The 18896-nt window shown below is 34.5% G+C and overlaps 1 protein-coding gene across 1 annotated transcript in view; it reads left to right on the top strand.

The window, feature by feature from the left end:
- Positions 1–18896, top strand: part of LOC125924636 (uncharacterized protein C8orf34-like) — a 93955-nt gene that overhangs the window by 41475 nt on the left and 33584 nt on the right. The window contains exon 3 of the mRNA XM_049633304.1: positions 6912–6988. Within this exon, the coding sequence (XP_049489261.1) occupies positions 6912–6988 (77 nt within the window). The remainder of the gene's footprint in view (positions 1–6911; positions 6989–18896) is intronic.

Raw genomic sequence — 18896 nt, 5'->3', positions numbered from 1 at the left:
GAAAGAAAGAAAGAAAGAAAGAAAGAAAGAAAGAAAGAAAGAAAGAAGCTAAAACCAAAGATCTCACCCCACACCAAATCATGGTAATGGCCATTCACATGTCCACCATTCCCTCAGGCTGTGTGCGTCAGGAGGTTAGGGGCAAAGGAGAAAGGAAGCAGGATGTGTGGATTCTTAGGAGCAGCCTCTTAATGTCTGTGCCTGTTTTAGGTACAAACAGGTCAACTATATGTTGGCTACTCGCCAAATTTTGTCCCTAATTTCAGCTTGCTTTTGTAATGTACATTGCTTATTCTCATTTTCACATCATTGAACCCTTCAGCCTTGCCTGCCAGAATGTCAACATCATACTTGGTTTTCCTCCCTCTGTCTCAGCCCTATATTAATTTGGCCTCGAATCATGTCAGTGTTACCTCAGAATTCCCCCTCCAAGCCAGCCTCCTCCTCATTTCCCCTGACACTGCCTAGTCTGTGTTTTCGTCCTCTTCCTCTGCCAAGGGTAACAAACCTGTAAGTAGGCACTCCTTGTACTATCTTATCTCTTTTTAGTTCATTAGCTTTCTAAACATGAAGATGCTTATTTCATTCTATTTTCTATGGGACAAAATTCAAACTCCTTCACACAGGATATTAAGATCATGTCAGGGCACTTCAAAATGTTGCCTGAATAAGTAAATAAGTAGTGTAATGCCACGACAATGACGTCTAAGATAAATCACTGCATCATTATTCAGTATTCTAACTCGATGCAGTTGTTAAATCCAATTGGGCTAGTTAGAAAAGAGACTATAGAAAAATATTTTCCTTACATTTGGATAGAGTAGGACATATTAAAGAAGATGGGAAAACTCGGGATACAGGAGTGCTGATGCATAGGGGCACTTGTACCCCAATGTTTATAGCAGCACTTTCAACAATAGCCAGATTATGGAAAGAGCCTAAATGTCCATCAACTGGTGAATGGATAAAGAAGTTGTGGTTTATATACACAGTGGAATACTACGTGGCAATGAGAAAGAATGAAATATGGCCTTTTGTAGCAACGTGGATGGAACTGGAGGGTGTGATGCTAAGTGAAATAAGTCATACAGAGAAAGACAGATACCTTATGTTTTCACTCTTATGTAGATCCTGAGAAACTTAACAGAAGACCATGGGGGAGGGGAAGGAAAAATAAAAAGTTTAGAGAGGGAGGGAGCCAAAGCATAAGAGACTCTTAAAAACTGAGAACAAACTGAGGATTGATGGGGGGTGGGAGGGATGGGAGGATGGGTGCTGGGTACTGAGGAAGGCACCTGTTGGGATGAGCACTGGGTGTTGTATGGAAACCAATTTGGCAATAAATTTCATATTTAAAAAAAAAAGAATAAGGTGGGAAAAAATCCCTTAACATTAAAAACAGTATTTTAATTCAACTAGAGTGTTAAGAATTCCTGTTCATCAAGAGATGTCTGAAGTAAGTAAATTGATAAGCCATAAAATAGCAAAATACACTTACAACATATTTGTCACTGATTAAAGATTAATATTTAGAATACATAAACAATGTACAATTTAATAAAGATCAACAAACCAATAGAAAAATAAGCAGCAGATACGAATAGATATTTCACAGAAGAGGAAACACAAATGGCCAATGAGCACATGAAAAATGCTTGACTACTTTAGTAATCAAGGAAAGGCAAATTAAGACCATGGAAGGATGCTGTTTTACAATCTTTGGCTTGTGCCAAGGCAAAGGCAAAGGCAAGTGCTGGTGAAGACAGAGATCAAAGGAAACTCATACACTATAGGTGGGGTATAAACAATTTTGGAAACAGTTTTCCATTATTTTAAAATCTTGAATATTCATATACTCTAAAGCTCAGAAACTCTACTTCTGGGTGAATATCCTTGAGAAACAAGTCTCCTGTACCATAAAATGTGAACAAACTTTGCTGATATGCTGGTGGACAGGAAAATGGATACACTGTGGAATTATTGCATTATAGGAAACCGCGTTTCAAGTACACACATAGGATGAATGAAATCAGAAGTGTGCTGGTAAATGTTAACACAGCTTTCTTTGGAAAGAAAGCCCTGATTTGTAGAGATTGATGCTTTCGATGATGTAAATACTCTCACCATATCTGATTTAAAGCAACTGATCTGAAAATGACAGTGGGTCTTTCAATTCAGTATGGGCAAGTCACAGCTCTCAATTGAACAAGTCTTAAAAGCATAATATTGATTGAACAAAAGTAAGTCATAGAATACATTTTTGTAAAGCTCAAAACTAGCAAATCTAATATCTTCTTTAGGAAAATATACATAAGTGATAAAACTATATTTAAAGAAGGGAATTAAAGACTCAAGATGATGGATGTCCTCAAGGGATAAGGGAAACAAGGAGATGGGATAAGGAAGGTGCTCACAGGTATATGTAGGTTGCTGGAAATGTTCTAATTCTTAAGTTAGGAGGTGGTTTGAGGTGTTTAGCACTGTGCTTTGTAACCTAAATATACTATATATATATATATATATATATATATATATATACACACACACACACACATATATATATATATATATATACATATATATATATATATATATATATGTATATATATGGTATACAATTGGCCCTTGAACAATGTGGGTATTTGGGGTGCCAATCCCCTGAACAGGCAAAAATCTGAATATAACTTTTGAGTCGCTAAAAACTTAACTGCTAATAGACTACTGCTGATCAGAAGTCTTACCGATAATATAAACAGTTAACACATATTTTATACCTTGTATGTATTATATACTATATTCTTATAGTAAAGTAAGCTAGAGAAAAGAAAATGTTAAAGTCATAAGAAAAATACATTTATGGTACCGCACTGTATTTATTGAAAGAAATCCTGTGCAAGGGGACCCATACAGTTGAAACTCATGTTGTCCAAAGGTCAACTGTATATACTTTTTTACATGTCAAATATTAACAACATTAAACATTAAAACACAAAAAAACAGGGGCGCCTGGGTGGCTCAGTTGGTTGAGCATCCGACCTCAGCTCAGGTTGTGATCTCACGGTCCGTGGGTTCGAGCCCCACATCAGGCTCTGTGCTGACAGCTCAGAGCCTGGAGCCTGTTTCAGATTCTGTGTGTGTCTCTCTCTCTCTGACCCTCCCCCGTTCATGCTCTGTCTCTCTCTGTCTCAAAAATAAATAAACATTAAAAAAATTAAAAAAAAAACAAAAAAACAAAGTATTGTGGAACATAAACCAATGTGAAGGTAGCACAATGCAGGAAATGATAACAGTTTCTATATACCTAAATCTTTTGCAGTACTGATGAGATTACACACTACCATGATAGACCTTTAACACTGACAGTGAAAGTTGAACAATGTGGTGGTACTAGGAACATGGAGGACCCAGGTTGGCCGTTTGGTGACACTGTAGCTTTTGGAGTGTCTGGCTTGTTCTCACTGGTAGTCTTGCATGTGTACCTTTACGTAAGCCATCCTTTCCTGATTCATAGTAAGTTCTTTCTCCTTCCCTCTGCCTATTCAGATCCTATGTTCTAAGATCATGTCAAGTCTCCCTGGTGCCTAGCCCCCACCAATGTTGTTTGTTTGTTTGTTTGTTTGTTTTCTTTTTCCTTAATAGTTTTTTTAATTACTTCTTGTGTTTTCTTCTCACTCAATTGGATTATATGCTTCTTGAGGTCCTCTTGTGTTCCCCATTATGCCTGTATAAAACTAGACACAAAACAGATATTACTTAATTACTGGCTTTTTAATTTTATCAAAACCACTGAAATCCACTAATCCACCAAGGAGATATATATCCTTCTACAATCACATTTGCATAATAACTGAGTATTGTAGGGATTTAATTTTTTTTGGAAAATTTAACGATGCATCATCACTAATATGTGGTTGATTATACCTATTTGCATCCACTGGAGGAAAAATATTCATTAAGTTCCTTTCGTGAATTTCTTACACCCTGAATTTTTCACATTCAAATATTCGTAGACCTAATCAGCAAATGACAAATTATAAGTTTCTGATTCAGTACACTCTTTTTCACTTAAGTTAGATCATTAGATTCAGTTATTAAATATTTTTGGCATTATCCAAATGTGCTGATGTGATTTTTATGTGAACTGTACATCCAAATTGAGCTCGGCTCAGTAAACATACATATTTTTATGTGTAGGTATAACTTTCTGCATAAAAAACCTGTTGTGACATAAAACAGGAAGAGTAAAAATAATGAGAGGAAGAAGTTGGATATACCTAAACATTGTGATAAACTCTACAGATTTCTAGGTTCCTGCCTGCATGCCCAGTCAACCACACTGGCTAAGCTTCTATTCTGAGTGTTGCCAGATACTCTTAGATTTTGAAAAAAATTACTTTATCTTCCTATCCTTTGGCTTCTTCTTCTCTAAAATGAAAAGACAAGACAAACTCTCTAATATTGAGAAACTTAGGTACTCATTTCCCCCTCCATGTGATTGAAAAAAGCTCAAAGTTCATTGTTTGTATTTTGAAAATCATTTATACTTTATTAGTAAGTAAGTAAGTATACTTTTATACAGAAGTTGTTCTGGAGCAGACAGAGCAAAAAAGCTTGCACATATGTACCCACCAATTATTGTTAATAACCAGTGAGCTCAGAACACTTAAAAAATAGAGTATGCTCCTCCATGCATTAAATGCTAAGATTTTATTTTCATGATGTCTATTGTCCCTACTGGTATATTAGACTGATATTTTGGCACTGGATTTGGACTATTTACAAGGGTCCTTTCAACTCAATACTGTTTAGTATGGTCAGATATATAAATTTGCAAATATTGTGGTAGCACTTCATAATTGTTCCTCTAAACTAAGTTGAATGGACCTCTCTATATTGTAGATCTCACTGGATATGGCACCAATAACCAGGAAGAATTCAACCAAAACAAGAACAGAACAGAATGTAAAACCAAAGAAAGCTACCACTACCTTCCCTTTATAAATACTAATTTCTCCTTAAAAAATTAATCCTGTAAAGGTATTCAAATATATTCTGAGAGAGATAGTCATAGAAAATTATCTTGCTCAACTTGTTTTGAAAGCATGAAGTTGAATACCTGGCACAGAGGTATTTATTGAATTTAAATGAATATACAAATACACAAATAAGTGGATGAATGAATTGATTAGTACATACATGCATCAAAAATCAAACAGAATGACAATACTCTTTAAAATTAACTCACTGAGAAGAACTTCAGAACTCACTTATAGTGTGGTATTTCTAAATTTAAAAATCAACAAATTCACAAGAGGGTTGGTTTTCTTTTTCAGTATATGAAATAATTTGCTTTGTAATATTGACTAGAACATTTTAATATTATTTACTAAGTCAATATTCTACTTACATAATACTTTCAACACATAAGTGAAACAAAAATTAGTGAGTAAATACCAAAATTACACTATTATTTGCTCTCACAGTTATGTAGAATATAATTCATCTTTGCAGGACTTAAATTATGATAATTTATACATTCTAATTTAAATAATCTACCTACTGTCACCCTTACAACTGGGTTTTAGTAGATAGAGGTTCAAGTACTCATCATAAATGAATTAGTATTTTTGAACTTGGTGTAATTCTCATCATCTATGTTGATTTTATCAACAAAAATTTGCTTCTTTTTTATGTCATTGTTCTGTTTGGAAGGGCAGTAGATAACATTTTAAAATTCATCTACAACTGGAGAAAATATGTCATTCTCCCAAAGTTAGTTTTATGTTGGAAATAATTATGTGTTCTAAAATGAAATCTACATTTACATCTAGATAAACTATGTGCATTGGGATTTAGTAATTTTTCTTCTTGAACCTAAAACTCTGAATTATTGGAGACAGAGCTCCATGGTTCAAAAGCTATGATTATGGATTTGTGCTAAGCTTTCCATGGTCTCCCTGGTCTTAGGTGACCGTTAAGGGTTTGAAGGATTTAATGCTCTGATATTTTTCCCAGAGTGCACATTTTATGCAGCAGACAAAATCTGCCTGCATATGTATGTGAATCTAAAGGAAAGTCTTTAGGGAATCATGGCTCTTTCAAATATTAATAAATATAAGAAATCAATTTTAAAAGTTTCCAGTGATTTAAAATACCCTCCTCTTAACTGATTTTTAAAATTTGAATAGAAGGTTATTAAAACACAAAGTCTTTCTAATGCTCCACATATCTATACTTATTGCAGAATTATTTATAACCCTTAGAATTCCTTGTTATCATTAACTTAACTCAGCAGATATATGGGAAGGCTTGCCATCATTTTATTCGTGTATTTGAAAGCCAATACTCACTCCTCAAGGCGAGTCAGGCTAAGTAATTACAACTTCTCGCTTGATACTTAAAATGGAAAACCCACCACCCTTTAATAGTATGTGCCTTTCTCCAAACTTTTCATAATTTGCCATCCCATTTGATAAGGAGAACGCAAATCTGTGCTTAAGTATAGCACCGATATATTTTGGCTTAAATATAGCCAAAAATAAGGGGAGAAAAGATAGTTGGTAGATAAAACAAACAAATATAAAATTATAAGACAGAAAATGGACATTAAATAAAAGTTCCAACAATGAGCTGAATCATCCACCAAAAGAAAGCTCGCTCTAACATAACTGTAGCTGTTATACATTTTTGATTTCATTGTGCCATTCTAAATTAGAAATACGGAACATTTTTCGTATGTTGTCTTTAAGCTAAATAAATAACATTCTACACTTTATTCTAGCTCACAGACACTACAATTTTTCAATAACCAATTCAGTCATTTTAATATCCTTCTCATAATAGGTTCATGTATCACAGTGTTAGTAAGCAATATGTGACAATAATATATTCATTCTTTTTGTAAAAAATAGATTCTTTACCAGGGACTGAAGAAGCACTAATGGAAGAGGGGGAAGAATTTGAGAAAGCGTCTAAATTGACAGGACCTGTAAGTACACTCATTTTCTTACTTTTTTTTTAATTCCTAAAACTAATGTATATTACCAATAGGAAAATCTAAAAGGAATAGGAAATAATATTCTTTAAATTGAGAAGTATCTTCAGATGTGCATCTGGTATATCCCACATAGTCATGCTGAGTGCTTGTATCAGTAGGTGGTCAGCTCGATTACAGGTATACAAGTGAGGCTGGACTTAGCTCTTTCAGCAATTGGGGAAAAAGATTTGAATAAGTTAGGAAAAACTAAGTTCTGCTTATTAACTGCTGGTTTGTGCACGTAAATATTCTAAAAGATTATGAGCTGCCATGCTAACCTTCATTATGTTTAACTATACACATCTTGATAAAAATCATATGTTTTGCATATCCTGAATGTTTACATATAACATAAGCTTACTATTATTGGTTGTGAAGTCTTTGTGATAGTTTTTGCTACACTGTGTCTCTTCAATAGGGTAGATTGGGAGAAAACCATTAGGTTTAAGATTTTCAATCAAATTTAGTGTTAAAAGAATAAACACAGAAAACATAAAATCTGCATGTAAATTCCAAATATAAAGTTCATGAAAGACTTTAAGTTGCTATCAAAGTCTTGCATCATCTTAAATTTAATATTTAAACTGGGTTTATACACTACAATATTCTCCTCATTAGCCTGCTAAGGCAGCTGTAACAAAGCACCACAGACTTGGGGGGGCTTAAACAACAGAAATTTCTTTCTCATAGCTCCGGAGGCAAAAGTCTGAGATCTGAGTCTTAAGATTGGTTTCTTCTGAGGCCTCTCTCCTTCCTCTTAACTGATCTCCAGATATTAAAAGCTGGTAGCATCTCTCATCTGAGACTTTTTTTTTTCAGCCAAAACACAATCTGTTCTTTCAACAAATTCTTACACTGTAGTTTTCAAAGATTTCAGTACCTCTTTCTTTTCACAGTGCTCACAAAGTGCTTTCCTAATGCAAAGATTTGTTCTACGCCAATTTAGCTTGTTTTCACTTATCAGTTATTAGACTTTGAATTCTTAAAGATTCTACGATTCTATTTAATGTCAAAATAACTAATTCTTTTGAGAAGTATGCCGAATATAAATAATACATGTATAAATTTATATCAGGACCCTGAACATAATTTCTACTTGACAGCTGCTTTTATTACGAAGAAAACATGGATTACAAAAAAAATTCAGATGATACTTTGGAAGCAAAATCCCTAAATAATATTTTTTAAGATTGTATTTTTGGTAAATCAAAGAGAAAATTGTGGCTTTACCTAAATATTAGTGGAGAATTGGAAGGAAGCTAAACTTTTTTCGTTATTACCGTAAGAAATGCAAAATACTTCAAAGCAAATTTTGAGTCACATCCTGTAAAAATATAAACATGCCACAAATGTTGAAATCCATCTAGAGTAGTTTCAACACATGCTGTCTTATTTGCTAACTTTCCATGTTGGGCATTGGATATTAATAAGTAGGTAAAAGACTCTTGAAAACTGTTTTCCCCAGTGGCTTAACTTGTGTTTAAAATATTTTGTGAATATTTGAATGAGGTAAAGGCAACATTTGGATTTACATTTTTATCCTCCCCCAAATAAACAGGTCATTTTTTTGAAATTTCCCTTTCCTCCTCCTCCTTCTGCATTCTGAAATGTCTCTTAGCATATGTACATGTTATGAAGTTTAAAGCTAGATGTGCCAGATAAATCTATTTATTAAAAATGAACCAGCAAAAAGAGACTCTTAGGAAGAAAATACCAAGCAGCAGATTCTGATTATGGCCTTTAGCTCACAAATAGAGTACAGACATTTTTTTTAGATCAATGATCCATAAAGATTTAATGTCAATGATTTTTTAATTTCACAATTTCTATATCTTTCTCAATCTTAAAAATTGTATTTTGTTTTGAAAGTATGAAACACATATATGAGTCTAAGGAGAAGATGAAAAGATAATTTAAAAAGGCATTTAACATTCAACATCTTACTTTTTTTTTTCTTTGTAAATCTCTTCTTTAACTTATTCTTTAGTCAATACCGATCAGCCCATCATGAGCAGATTCCCATAAGATTTTATGTAAGTAGACATCATTTCCTAAAGTAGAAGAAAAACTTTAGAAAGGACTCCTGTAGGGAAAATTTTCAGGAGGTACTAAAAGTTCTATTTTGAGTACATTTTCCTTGTGAAGAGCTTCATCTATTGATGAGTTATGTTTAACTACAATGATAGTAGTAATAATAATGCTACCACATATTTCTACAATATTTTTTGTTAAGCATTTTTACATACTTAATATCAATCGTCTCTGAATTTTGCAAGTCCTTATGTATGTAGGATGGACAACCCTTCAATGAAATCAATAGTACTCTAAGTTTTAGGTGAGTATACCGAGCTTCCAAAAGATCTGGTGATTTGTCCCATGTCACACAGAGAAGACAGAACTGAGACTTCTATTTCCCAGTGCCTCAAACTCTCATGGAACTTGTCGCGTCCGTACAGTAACTAAGGCTCTAGGGTCACTATTAAATAGCACATATAAATATAGAAAAGATGAAAATTAGGCCATTATCAGCCACCAATATCAAAGGTAGAATTATTCATTAGATTAAGTAGATAGTATAAAAGTAGAAGTTTGAGGTACCGGATCATGACAGGCAGATTTTTTATAATATTTATATTTTTTAGTTTATTTATTTATTTTGAAAGAGACAGAGAAAGTGTGAGCAGGAGAGGGGCGGAGAGAGGGACAACCAGAATGCCAAGTTGAGAGCCTGGAGCTTTGATATGGGGCTCGAACTCATGAAACTGTGAGATCATGCTCTGAGTCGAAATCAAGAGTGGGTCGCTTAACCGACCAAGCCACCCAGGCGACCCCATGACAAGTAGATTTTTATGAGTGGAAAGGATCAGTAAGTTTGGAACATAAAAGACTAGTTTTGCTTGGGTCCTTACTTACCGTAGGCGTCTGAGAAACCATTGCAGCATGATAAGAAGCGGGATCTTAATATTAGCGGGGGACTTGGAAGGAAAGGGAAAGGCAAAATAATAACACGTTTCAGAAAACATTCTTATGACAAACTTGATTCAAAAGTGACACAGGTGATTCTGGAATCATCTGGATTAGAGGCAAACTTGGATTACTTTTGATCTTGACTAATATTGTGCTTTGTTGGTTAGTAAATAAAAATTTTTGTTTAGTGATGTAGCGACAAGTGGATGGTGTCTCTCTGTCTCTTTCTCTTCATTGATTCTTTCTACTTGCACTCACAAGTAGTAAGGTGTAGACTTGATTGTCTGAAGTTGAAATATCCAACACATACCACATTTTCCCTATATCTCGTGAATATGAAGTTTAAAAAGAGTAAGTTTGGGTTAGATGTAAATATGATTCTCTTTTGATAACAACTATAATTGGAAGGCATGAAGATAAACACATGCAGACTTCTGGTAACACATACAACTGATGTACAAATTCGGAAAAGAATTTCGATAAGAAGAACATTGTTCTAAATGAATTTCTTTTTACTGGAAAAAAAATTAGGTGAATCAGTTGTGGTCAACAACACTTTATTCAGCCAATGAAGTGCATAGGTAGGCAGAGTTCCACCAGCATTTCTAGTCCCTGTCTGATTGTTAATTAGTACCGTGGAATCTTCTTTCAATAAATCCTGGGTGCCCTTGGGAATTACGTTAAAAGAAGAATTCCACTACATACATGGAGTACTGATTGCTGAGAATGAAAGGAAATTTTGCAATCTGCTAAAATCTTATGACTTTTTGCTATATGTAGGTTGCACAAACACCTTTTATTTCTCCGCTCTAGAAACCAACACACTGTTTTCAAGCCAAATAGTGTGTGTCCCCATGGAGATTCATTCCTTTTATCCCATTTCTTCTTGCCAGATCTTTATTTCTTCTCTCATAAGACATGCCAAAAAAGACATAGACATTTAAAAGATATAAAATTATAAGATTACCATGTAGACTTAACAAGAATTGTACCAGTTGCTTTCCAGTATAAACCACAGGTAAGAATATTTAGGGGACCATTAGACAATTTCTTTATGAATTTTGATACTCCTACTTTCTATCTTGTTTCTGACTAATATTCTTCCCTGCATGTAACCCTCCCTTCAGGAAAATTTCATCTTTTCATTCTTTTCTCAACTCGACTATTTAAATGTTTCCAGTAAACGTCTTCTAAATTCTTTTTCATACCCAAGTATAATTTCATGATAAATAAATATTGTTACACATATTTTGGAAGGTTTATAATTCTGTGTACATTGATTTAAATAGCTGGTCAATGGAAACAATGTTGAATGAACTGGCTAATGAACATGTTGCAATTTTTTCTCTTATTATGTGTGGAGAAAAAATAGACACCAAGTAGCATTTATGGAATTAAGACTAAGCAAATTTCAACTGTACTCTTGCAAAATAATAAAGAGAAGAAATGGATGTCATTATCATCTCTCCAGATAGAACTAATAAGTTAGGGTGGATTTCGTCTCTTGAAAGATACTGTGGACAAATTGCTGGCAACTAATTGTAGCAACGAATTGTCTGCTAAGTAACAGCAATTAGTATGTGTTTTGCTCAACTCTGTAGGATTTTTACCATTTCTTTTTTCTTCTAGCCTGGGGAATTTTGTTTGGTCTTTATCATCCACAGATCTAGGACACCAAAAATACTGCTTAAAATTAAGTACTATAGTAGGAAAGTTATCTGACTACATTTTGGAATCTAGTGAGATTTTTTCCTTTTGACATTTCAGGTCTGTTGATTTCTAACACATTGAAGATGGAAATATTTGCCTAAACCTATGCAAATATTATTTTTTAAAACACTTCTATGAATTTTTAAAATGTAACTTCTAAATGTTACATTGGCATTGGGGAAAAAATGGCCTAAGATGATAAATTATGACATAATAATTGTTAAAACATTGATTGTTTTAATTGTTTAATTTTGTTTTTGAGATAGTTGGAAGGAAGAATGACCTAATATGCACTGATGTAGAGCAAGAACAATTGATTTCTAAGCAAATCATAGGCATGCTGTTAATATCCTGAGGTCTCAACCCTCAGTGAGTCCACTAATTCTTATAAATATGATGGGCAAAAGAGAAAATACATCTTGGCATTCTCAGTATTTTGACTTTATTGCTAATTCTTTTTTTAGGGTGAGAGTAATTTATAAAGTAGCTAGAAATAACTCTAAATATAACATCTACATAGAAAAAAATGATAAAACTTCACTAAAAGATATAAAAATGACCTAAATATATATAAAATGTTGAGTGAGAAGATACTATAAAAATTAGCAATTTTCTTAAATTTTTACATTTAATGCAACTTCAAAATCTCAGCTTAATTTTCATAAACCTTGATAGATTCATTCTAAAATTCATAGAGGAAATACAAGGCCCAAATACCAAAGACTGTATGGACAGAAAAGAGGGATGAGAGTTGACCGGCAACACCAGAATTAACTACCGGTTCAGGAATAGACAAGGGGACCAATGGAACTAACAGACAAACAGCCCAAAAGGCTCATAGCAATATAGAATTTGCTAAATGAGACGGCTGACATTATAAATCAGTGGGCAAAGCGTAGAACATTCTACAATGCTGAGACAACATATATACAGGGAAAAGATGATACAGTTTAGAAATTTACCATACTTAAATCAAAATCCAGAGAGATTAAAGGCACATTATTTTTATTCTCAAGTTAGATAACTAGTGCTAATTCTTTATTAAAATGATTGCCAACTACTGAAAATTTCATTTTATTGGGGTGTAAATAGACTGAAGAGGAAAAAAAGCAATATGGATTATGTTTGTGTAGTGAGGTAAAAACCCTATATATACTCTGATTAGGAAATGTGCAGGGTGTGTGTTGAAATGGCCTATTTTTGTGCGAAACATATTAAGTTAATATTAAGTCACTTAGTGGAGATTAAAAAAAACAGGAAGATCCCCCAAAAAGGTTTTCATTTACATATCATCTTCTTCTTCAGCTAAGAAAACTACATAGATTGCATAAAAATGATTGGATGCAAACTGCTTCCTACAAAAGCTTAAACATCTGTGGGCTTCCTTTCCCTCTGAACCACAGTGATCTTACCAAGGTCATTTTTTTTCTTTTTTCTTTTCTTTTTTTTTTTTTTTTTTTATATTATAAGAAGTGGTCACATATAAAGTTTGAGTGTCAGGAATGTGCTGATTCAAACTGAAAAAATACTATATATTTTGCTATTATGTTGACCTAACATGATGTATATTAAAAGAGCATTAGGAAAAAAATTTATTTTAGGCATTACGTTTGAAAGGATCTTGACTGTTGGGTCATACTGAATGACCATCCCTTTTTAATACAGTGAACTCTTTTTCTTCTTTTCCAAGCATCACAGATTTTTAAAGAGATTTCCAAATGTTAATAAAATATGAACATCAATCACAGCATTCAATGTGCAAAATATTTTTCAGCTACAATTTGCTTTAACTTTCTGGCATCTCTGTTACAGTTTTCTTTATTTCAAACTTGTTTATTTTTATTTCAAAAATATAATACTATTTATTGTATAAATTCTGGAAAACCCAGTAAAAATATAACTTAAAATCCAAAATCATGACATATAATGATGAATTGTTATGTTTTAGTTTTCCAGAATTTTTAAGCATGTATATGGGTAAACATGTCCTATCATAATAGGACTGTAGTCAACAAGCAACATTACATTCTTCTTTACATAACATAATGACAATAGTCTCACATAAAATTCTTTGTAAATCTAATTTTACTACCTGTATATTACTGTATGCTTACCTGTTAAAAAAATTTTTTTAATGTTTATTTATTTTTGAGAGAGAGAGGGGAAGAGGCAGAGAGAGGGAGACAGAATCTGAAGCAGGCTCCAGGCTCTGAGCTGTCTGCACAGAGCCCGATGCGGGGCTCAAATTGTGAAATCATGACTTGAGCTGAAGTTGGATGTCTAACCGACCGACCTACCCAGTTGCCCCTATTCTTACCTGTTTTGGTATCAATTAGATCAATATCTGTATCTTTTTAAAGTTTAAGAATTTAATTTTAGTGTCAAACCATAACACAGAGATGTTATATTTGATTTAATGTTAGATTTTTAGTCTGATTATGCCCAACTGGTTTGTCCCAGATTGATGATGTTCACGAACTAGTGATAGATATGTAGGGATCTAGGCATTCCAGGCCTCCTGGTAACTGTTTTGAGGCCCATTCAGCTGCAAACAGACTATTCCAGACTCCACTGTGTGTTGTACAAGTATTATTTTCTATGTTTGGTTTGATGTGAAAAGGACTGAAAACACTGCTTTGGATCACTTCTGAGATTTTGGGCTTGGACATAATGCTTTGGAGACCAACCATGCACAAAATTGTCAGTGTCTCAGTGTTTTCTTCAGGCCAGATTCTTTTAAAATTTTTTTTAAAAATATTTATTTATTTTTGAGAGATGGAGTAAGACAGAGTGCAAGCAGGGGAGAGGCAGAGAGAGAGACACAGAATCCAAAGCAGGCTCCAGGCTCTGAGCAAGCTGTCAGCACAGAGCCCGACATGAGGTTCGAACCCACAAACCATGAGATCATGAGCTGAAGTCAGATGCTCAACTGACTGAGCCACCCAGGCGCCCCTAACTGAGGCTAGATTCTCAAAAGAGTATGAACTATTTCAGGTTCTTGATGCATAACCAGAAAAAGTCCATTTGCCATTTTAACCAGAAATCTCCAAAACCCTTAATAGAATTAAGTATGCTCATGAATAAACAAAAAATTCACAAAATCTATTTATCATACTGATAAATGTAAAATGGAACATCTTTGGTCCTTAAAGTTAGATTTCTTTGTTTACTAGTAAATTTCTTTGATTACTAATGGATAATTTTTATATATATATATGTTAGACACATGTGATTTCTATTTTTTATGAATTATTTTTCTTTGCCATTGACTATACTTCTTTTGGGGTGTTTGTTTTCCCGTTGACTTATTAGTATTTATTAGACATTAAAAATAATGACTTGTTCCACCTTATATTTGTGGTAAATATTTTCAGTAAATTTTTTTGCCTTTTAATGTTTTCATGATAGTTCTTTAAATTATACTGAAGCTATACTTTTTCTTATTTCTTTCATTCTTTTTAGACATAGCTCTCCATTTCAATATTAGATAAATATTTACCTAAAAGTTATTTACATTTCCCCTGAAATTCTTTGTATCAATTTTGAGTTTATTTTGGTGGTTGCTGTGAAGCATGGATCTAAATATAGTCTCAGACAACATTTGCTAGTGTCATTTGCTTTTGAGAACCATCCCTTTCTAATTAGTGTGAATTTTTTCTTTTCACTTAATTCACTAGGTGTAATAATATCACAACTAGTATTTATTTAATTTTAATTTTTGCCAGGTACTTTATAAATATTATTCCTCATTCTTTGCCAATAAGTCTTAATTATTTCCCAGCTGACAGATGAGGAGACTAAAATTTAAGATGTGATAATTTGCCTTGGGTTTCTCAGTTTGTAACCCAGCAAGCCAGGATTTTATTTGCCCCAAATCAGGGTCTGCTTACAACTATTCTACCACCTGGGCCGGGGAGAGTTAGCCTCCGTTGACTTGCATACTATTTTTGTTTTAGTTATTGTAGCTTTACATGTTTTAATATCAAATAGATAATCCCCTCACCTTCATTCTTCTTTTCCAAAATCAAAGAATTTAACCATCATATCATAACTAGCCACTCTTTATCACACCTCTGAAACATGCCTTTTGTACTTTTAAAAATACAGATTTAGGGTTTTGATCTTTTTTTTTTATTTATTTTTTTTCTAATTTTTTTTTTTTAACGTTTATTTATTTTTGAGACAGAGAGAGACAGAGCATGAACAGGGGAGGGGCAGAGAGAGAGAGGGATACACAGAATCAGAAGCAGTCTCCAGGCTCTGAGCCATCAGCCCAGAGCCCAACGCGGGGCTCGAACTCACAGACGGTGAGATCGTGACCCGAGCTAAAGTTGGACGCTTAACCGACTGAGCCACCCAGGCGCCCCTAGGGTTCTGATCTTTTTTTTTTTTTTTTTTAATTTTTTTTAACGTTTATTTATTTTTGAGACAGAGAGAGACAGCATGAACGGGGGAGGGGCAGAGAGAGAGGGAGACACAGAATTGGAAGCAGGCCCCAGGCTCTGAGCCATCAGCCCAGAGCCCGACGCTGGGCTCGAACTCACGGACCGCGAGATCGTGACCTGAGCTGAAGTCAGAGGCTTAACCGACTGAGCCACCCAGGCGCCCCCGGTTTTGATCTTTTGAGAGAAGTTTGGTGTATCCTTTGCCAGAATATAGGAACCTACCAGTCAGTTTCTGCAGAATATTTAGTTTGCTTATATAAAAAGCATTTCACCAATGATTTTTGCTGTTTCTGAAAAAAGCTTAAATAATGTTTATGAAAATCTTATAAATTAGAGACAGAATTGATATCTTAACATCCAGTTATTTTGTTCAGGATATTGGGACATTTTGATTTGGAAATAACACAAGTTTTTTTGGGAAAAAGGGAAGCTGAGTAATTCGCAAATAAATATCTCTCTGTGATGTCACAACTATAAAAAGGTATTTGTATTTCTTAAGCATCATGAGTCAGATGCCTGTATTTATTTTATTTAAATCTGAATTTCTAGAAATTGTCATTTTCTTTTTAAACTTTATGGCTTTTAATATTTATCAAGAAAGTATTTGCATTTCAATAGTAATACAGCACACATGTCATAACAGGAAATTTCTAGAAAGATTGCTTAATCAAAGAAGAAATATAAAGGGTTTATTGCCTAAGGAGACAAACTTTAAATGACGTCAAGAAAACATAATCAAGAATTAGCAGGCATCTTTATTTGGAAACCACAAAAGTTGAGAAATATCCATGTAGAGTCTACTCTTCAAGAAGGGACAAAAATATCCCATTCTGGAGGAACTGCAGGCCAAGGACAATAAAATGAGAGTGGACAGTACTTCAGATCTTAGACATACAAGTCATTTATCTCTGCCAGGGACGCCATTCCTTTCCATTTGTCTCTTTCCTGTGGTTCCACCACTTGAGATCAACTTGGGGGAAATCCATAATGCTTTGGTGGATTTGCCTCACTAGATTGCATTTCTGGTGGATCATAGGATGCATGAACTCTTCCTGACTCCAATTTTGCTTGCAGTCTTTTCCATGCTCAACATATCCTCCACCTCCAAATCTCTTCTCTTTTCATTTCTTTCTTTTGACCAACCACCCTTGTCCTTGGTAGAGATTTCTTGCTACAGATTGCCACCACTGTTTCTCCCAGTCTAATCTAGGAAGCTGGCAACCATTCTAGATTCCACTGTCTGCATCGATCCTGGGTCAGGGAAGTCACACTCACCATCTTAACCTCTCTGCACTACTCGGTGTGAATTTATTTGTCCACATGAAAGTCCATCCCAAGAATTCTCCTCTGGCAGGCAGTGGACTACAAACCCTCGAGGAGGCCAGGTCTTTCCACTTGAGACTCACTGCTATAGATATTGACTGTTATGTAGAAGGGAAAACTGGTTGAAAAAGGCTAGCAACTCTCTTAGACTGTATTTCCCTTGAGAGCAGGGACTCTGGCAATAACCATGTGAAATGCTTCAGCTTTATTTACATTAGCTTACTTAAAATTGTATAGGGGTGCCTGGATGACTCAACGGGTTAAGCGTCCAACTCTTGATTTAGGCTCAAGTCATGATTTCACTGTTGTGAGATTGAGCCCTGTGTAAAGCTCCATGCTGGGTGTGGAGCCTGCTTAAGAATCTCTCTCTCCATCTCCCTCTGCCCCTCCCCTGCTTTCTCTCTCTCTCAAAAAAAAAAAAAAAAAAGTGTTAGAATTGTATAACCACTCTGGGAGGTAAGTTTATCTCCATTTTTAGATGGAGACACTGTCTTATTGAAGGTAAATAACTACCACTAATGATGGAAGTACGATTGGAACCTCCTATAGACTAAATGTTAGTATCCTCTCAAAATTTATATGTGGAAACCTATTCCTCTAATCCCCAGTGTGATGATAATTGGAGGTGGAGCCTTTGGGAGTTATTAGGTCATAAGAGTGGAGACTTCATGAATGGGATTAGTGCCCTTGTGAAAAAGACCCCAGAGAGTTCTCTTGCCCATTCTGACCTATGAGGACACAACAAGAAGACAGCCATCTGGGAGCCAGGACATGGGCTCTCACCAGACAACACACAGAATCTGCAGGTACCTTGATCTTGGACTTACCAGTCTCCAGAACTATGAGAAGTGAATTTCTGTTTATAAGCCACCTAATCTATGATATTTTATTAAGGTAGGTCAAACGGACTGAGACAGGACCCAAAAGTGGGTGACTATGGCACTGCTGGAATTCAAGTCATTTCTTTCCACTTGTTTTTGGAGGCCAAGGAGCAGGCATTAGTGCTTAAGAGAGGACCATTCTGGCCCGGTCTCCTCTCTAGTGAGAGCAGTTCCAGGATTATCTGTTTTATACATAAAACTTTGGTGTAACATTTGTTTTGAAAATGTGACTTGTCCTGCTATAAACAAACTTTGAAAATTACTGTTTAGATTATTCAGAAACTTGAGTATTTATTTTCTCGTAGAACACTAACATTAACATCGAGCTATTCCTTTTACATCACGTGAATGTTTTGTCTTTTTTGTTAAACACTTTTGAGGGCTCAAGGATTGAGAGAATTATAAAAGCTTTTTCTTCACAAGGAAATTCATATTAGAGATTTTGAATGCTTTTAAAGTCCTGGAAAAATCATGTTAGGTTTGGTCAAGTAACAATGAAACACATTGAATTACATTAAGCAGAAGGATCGTAAA

This window comes from Panthera uncia, chromosome F2, assembly GCF_023721935.1.
Source record: "Panthera uncia isolate 11264 chromosome F2, Puncia_PCG_1.0, whole genome shotgun sequence".
Lineage (NCBI taxonomy): Eukaryota > Metazoa > Chordata > Mammalia > Carnivora > Felidae > Panthera > Panthera uncia.
The sequence above is the reverse complement of the archived record's forward strand: the minus strand, read 5'-3'. Positions and strand labels throughout refer to the sequence as shown.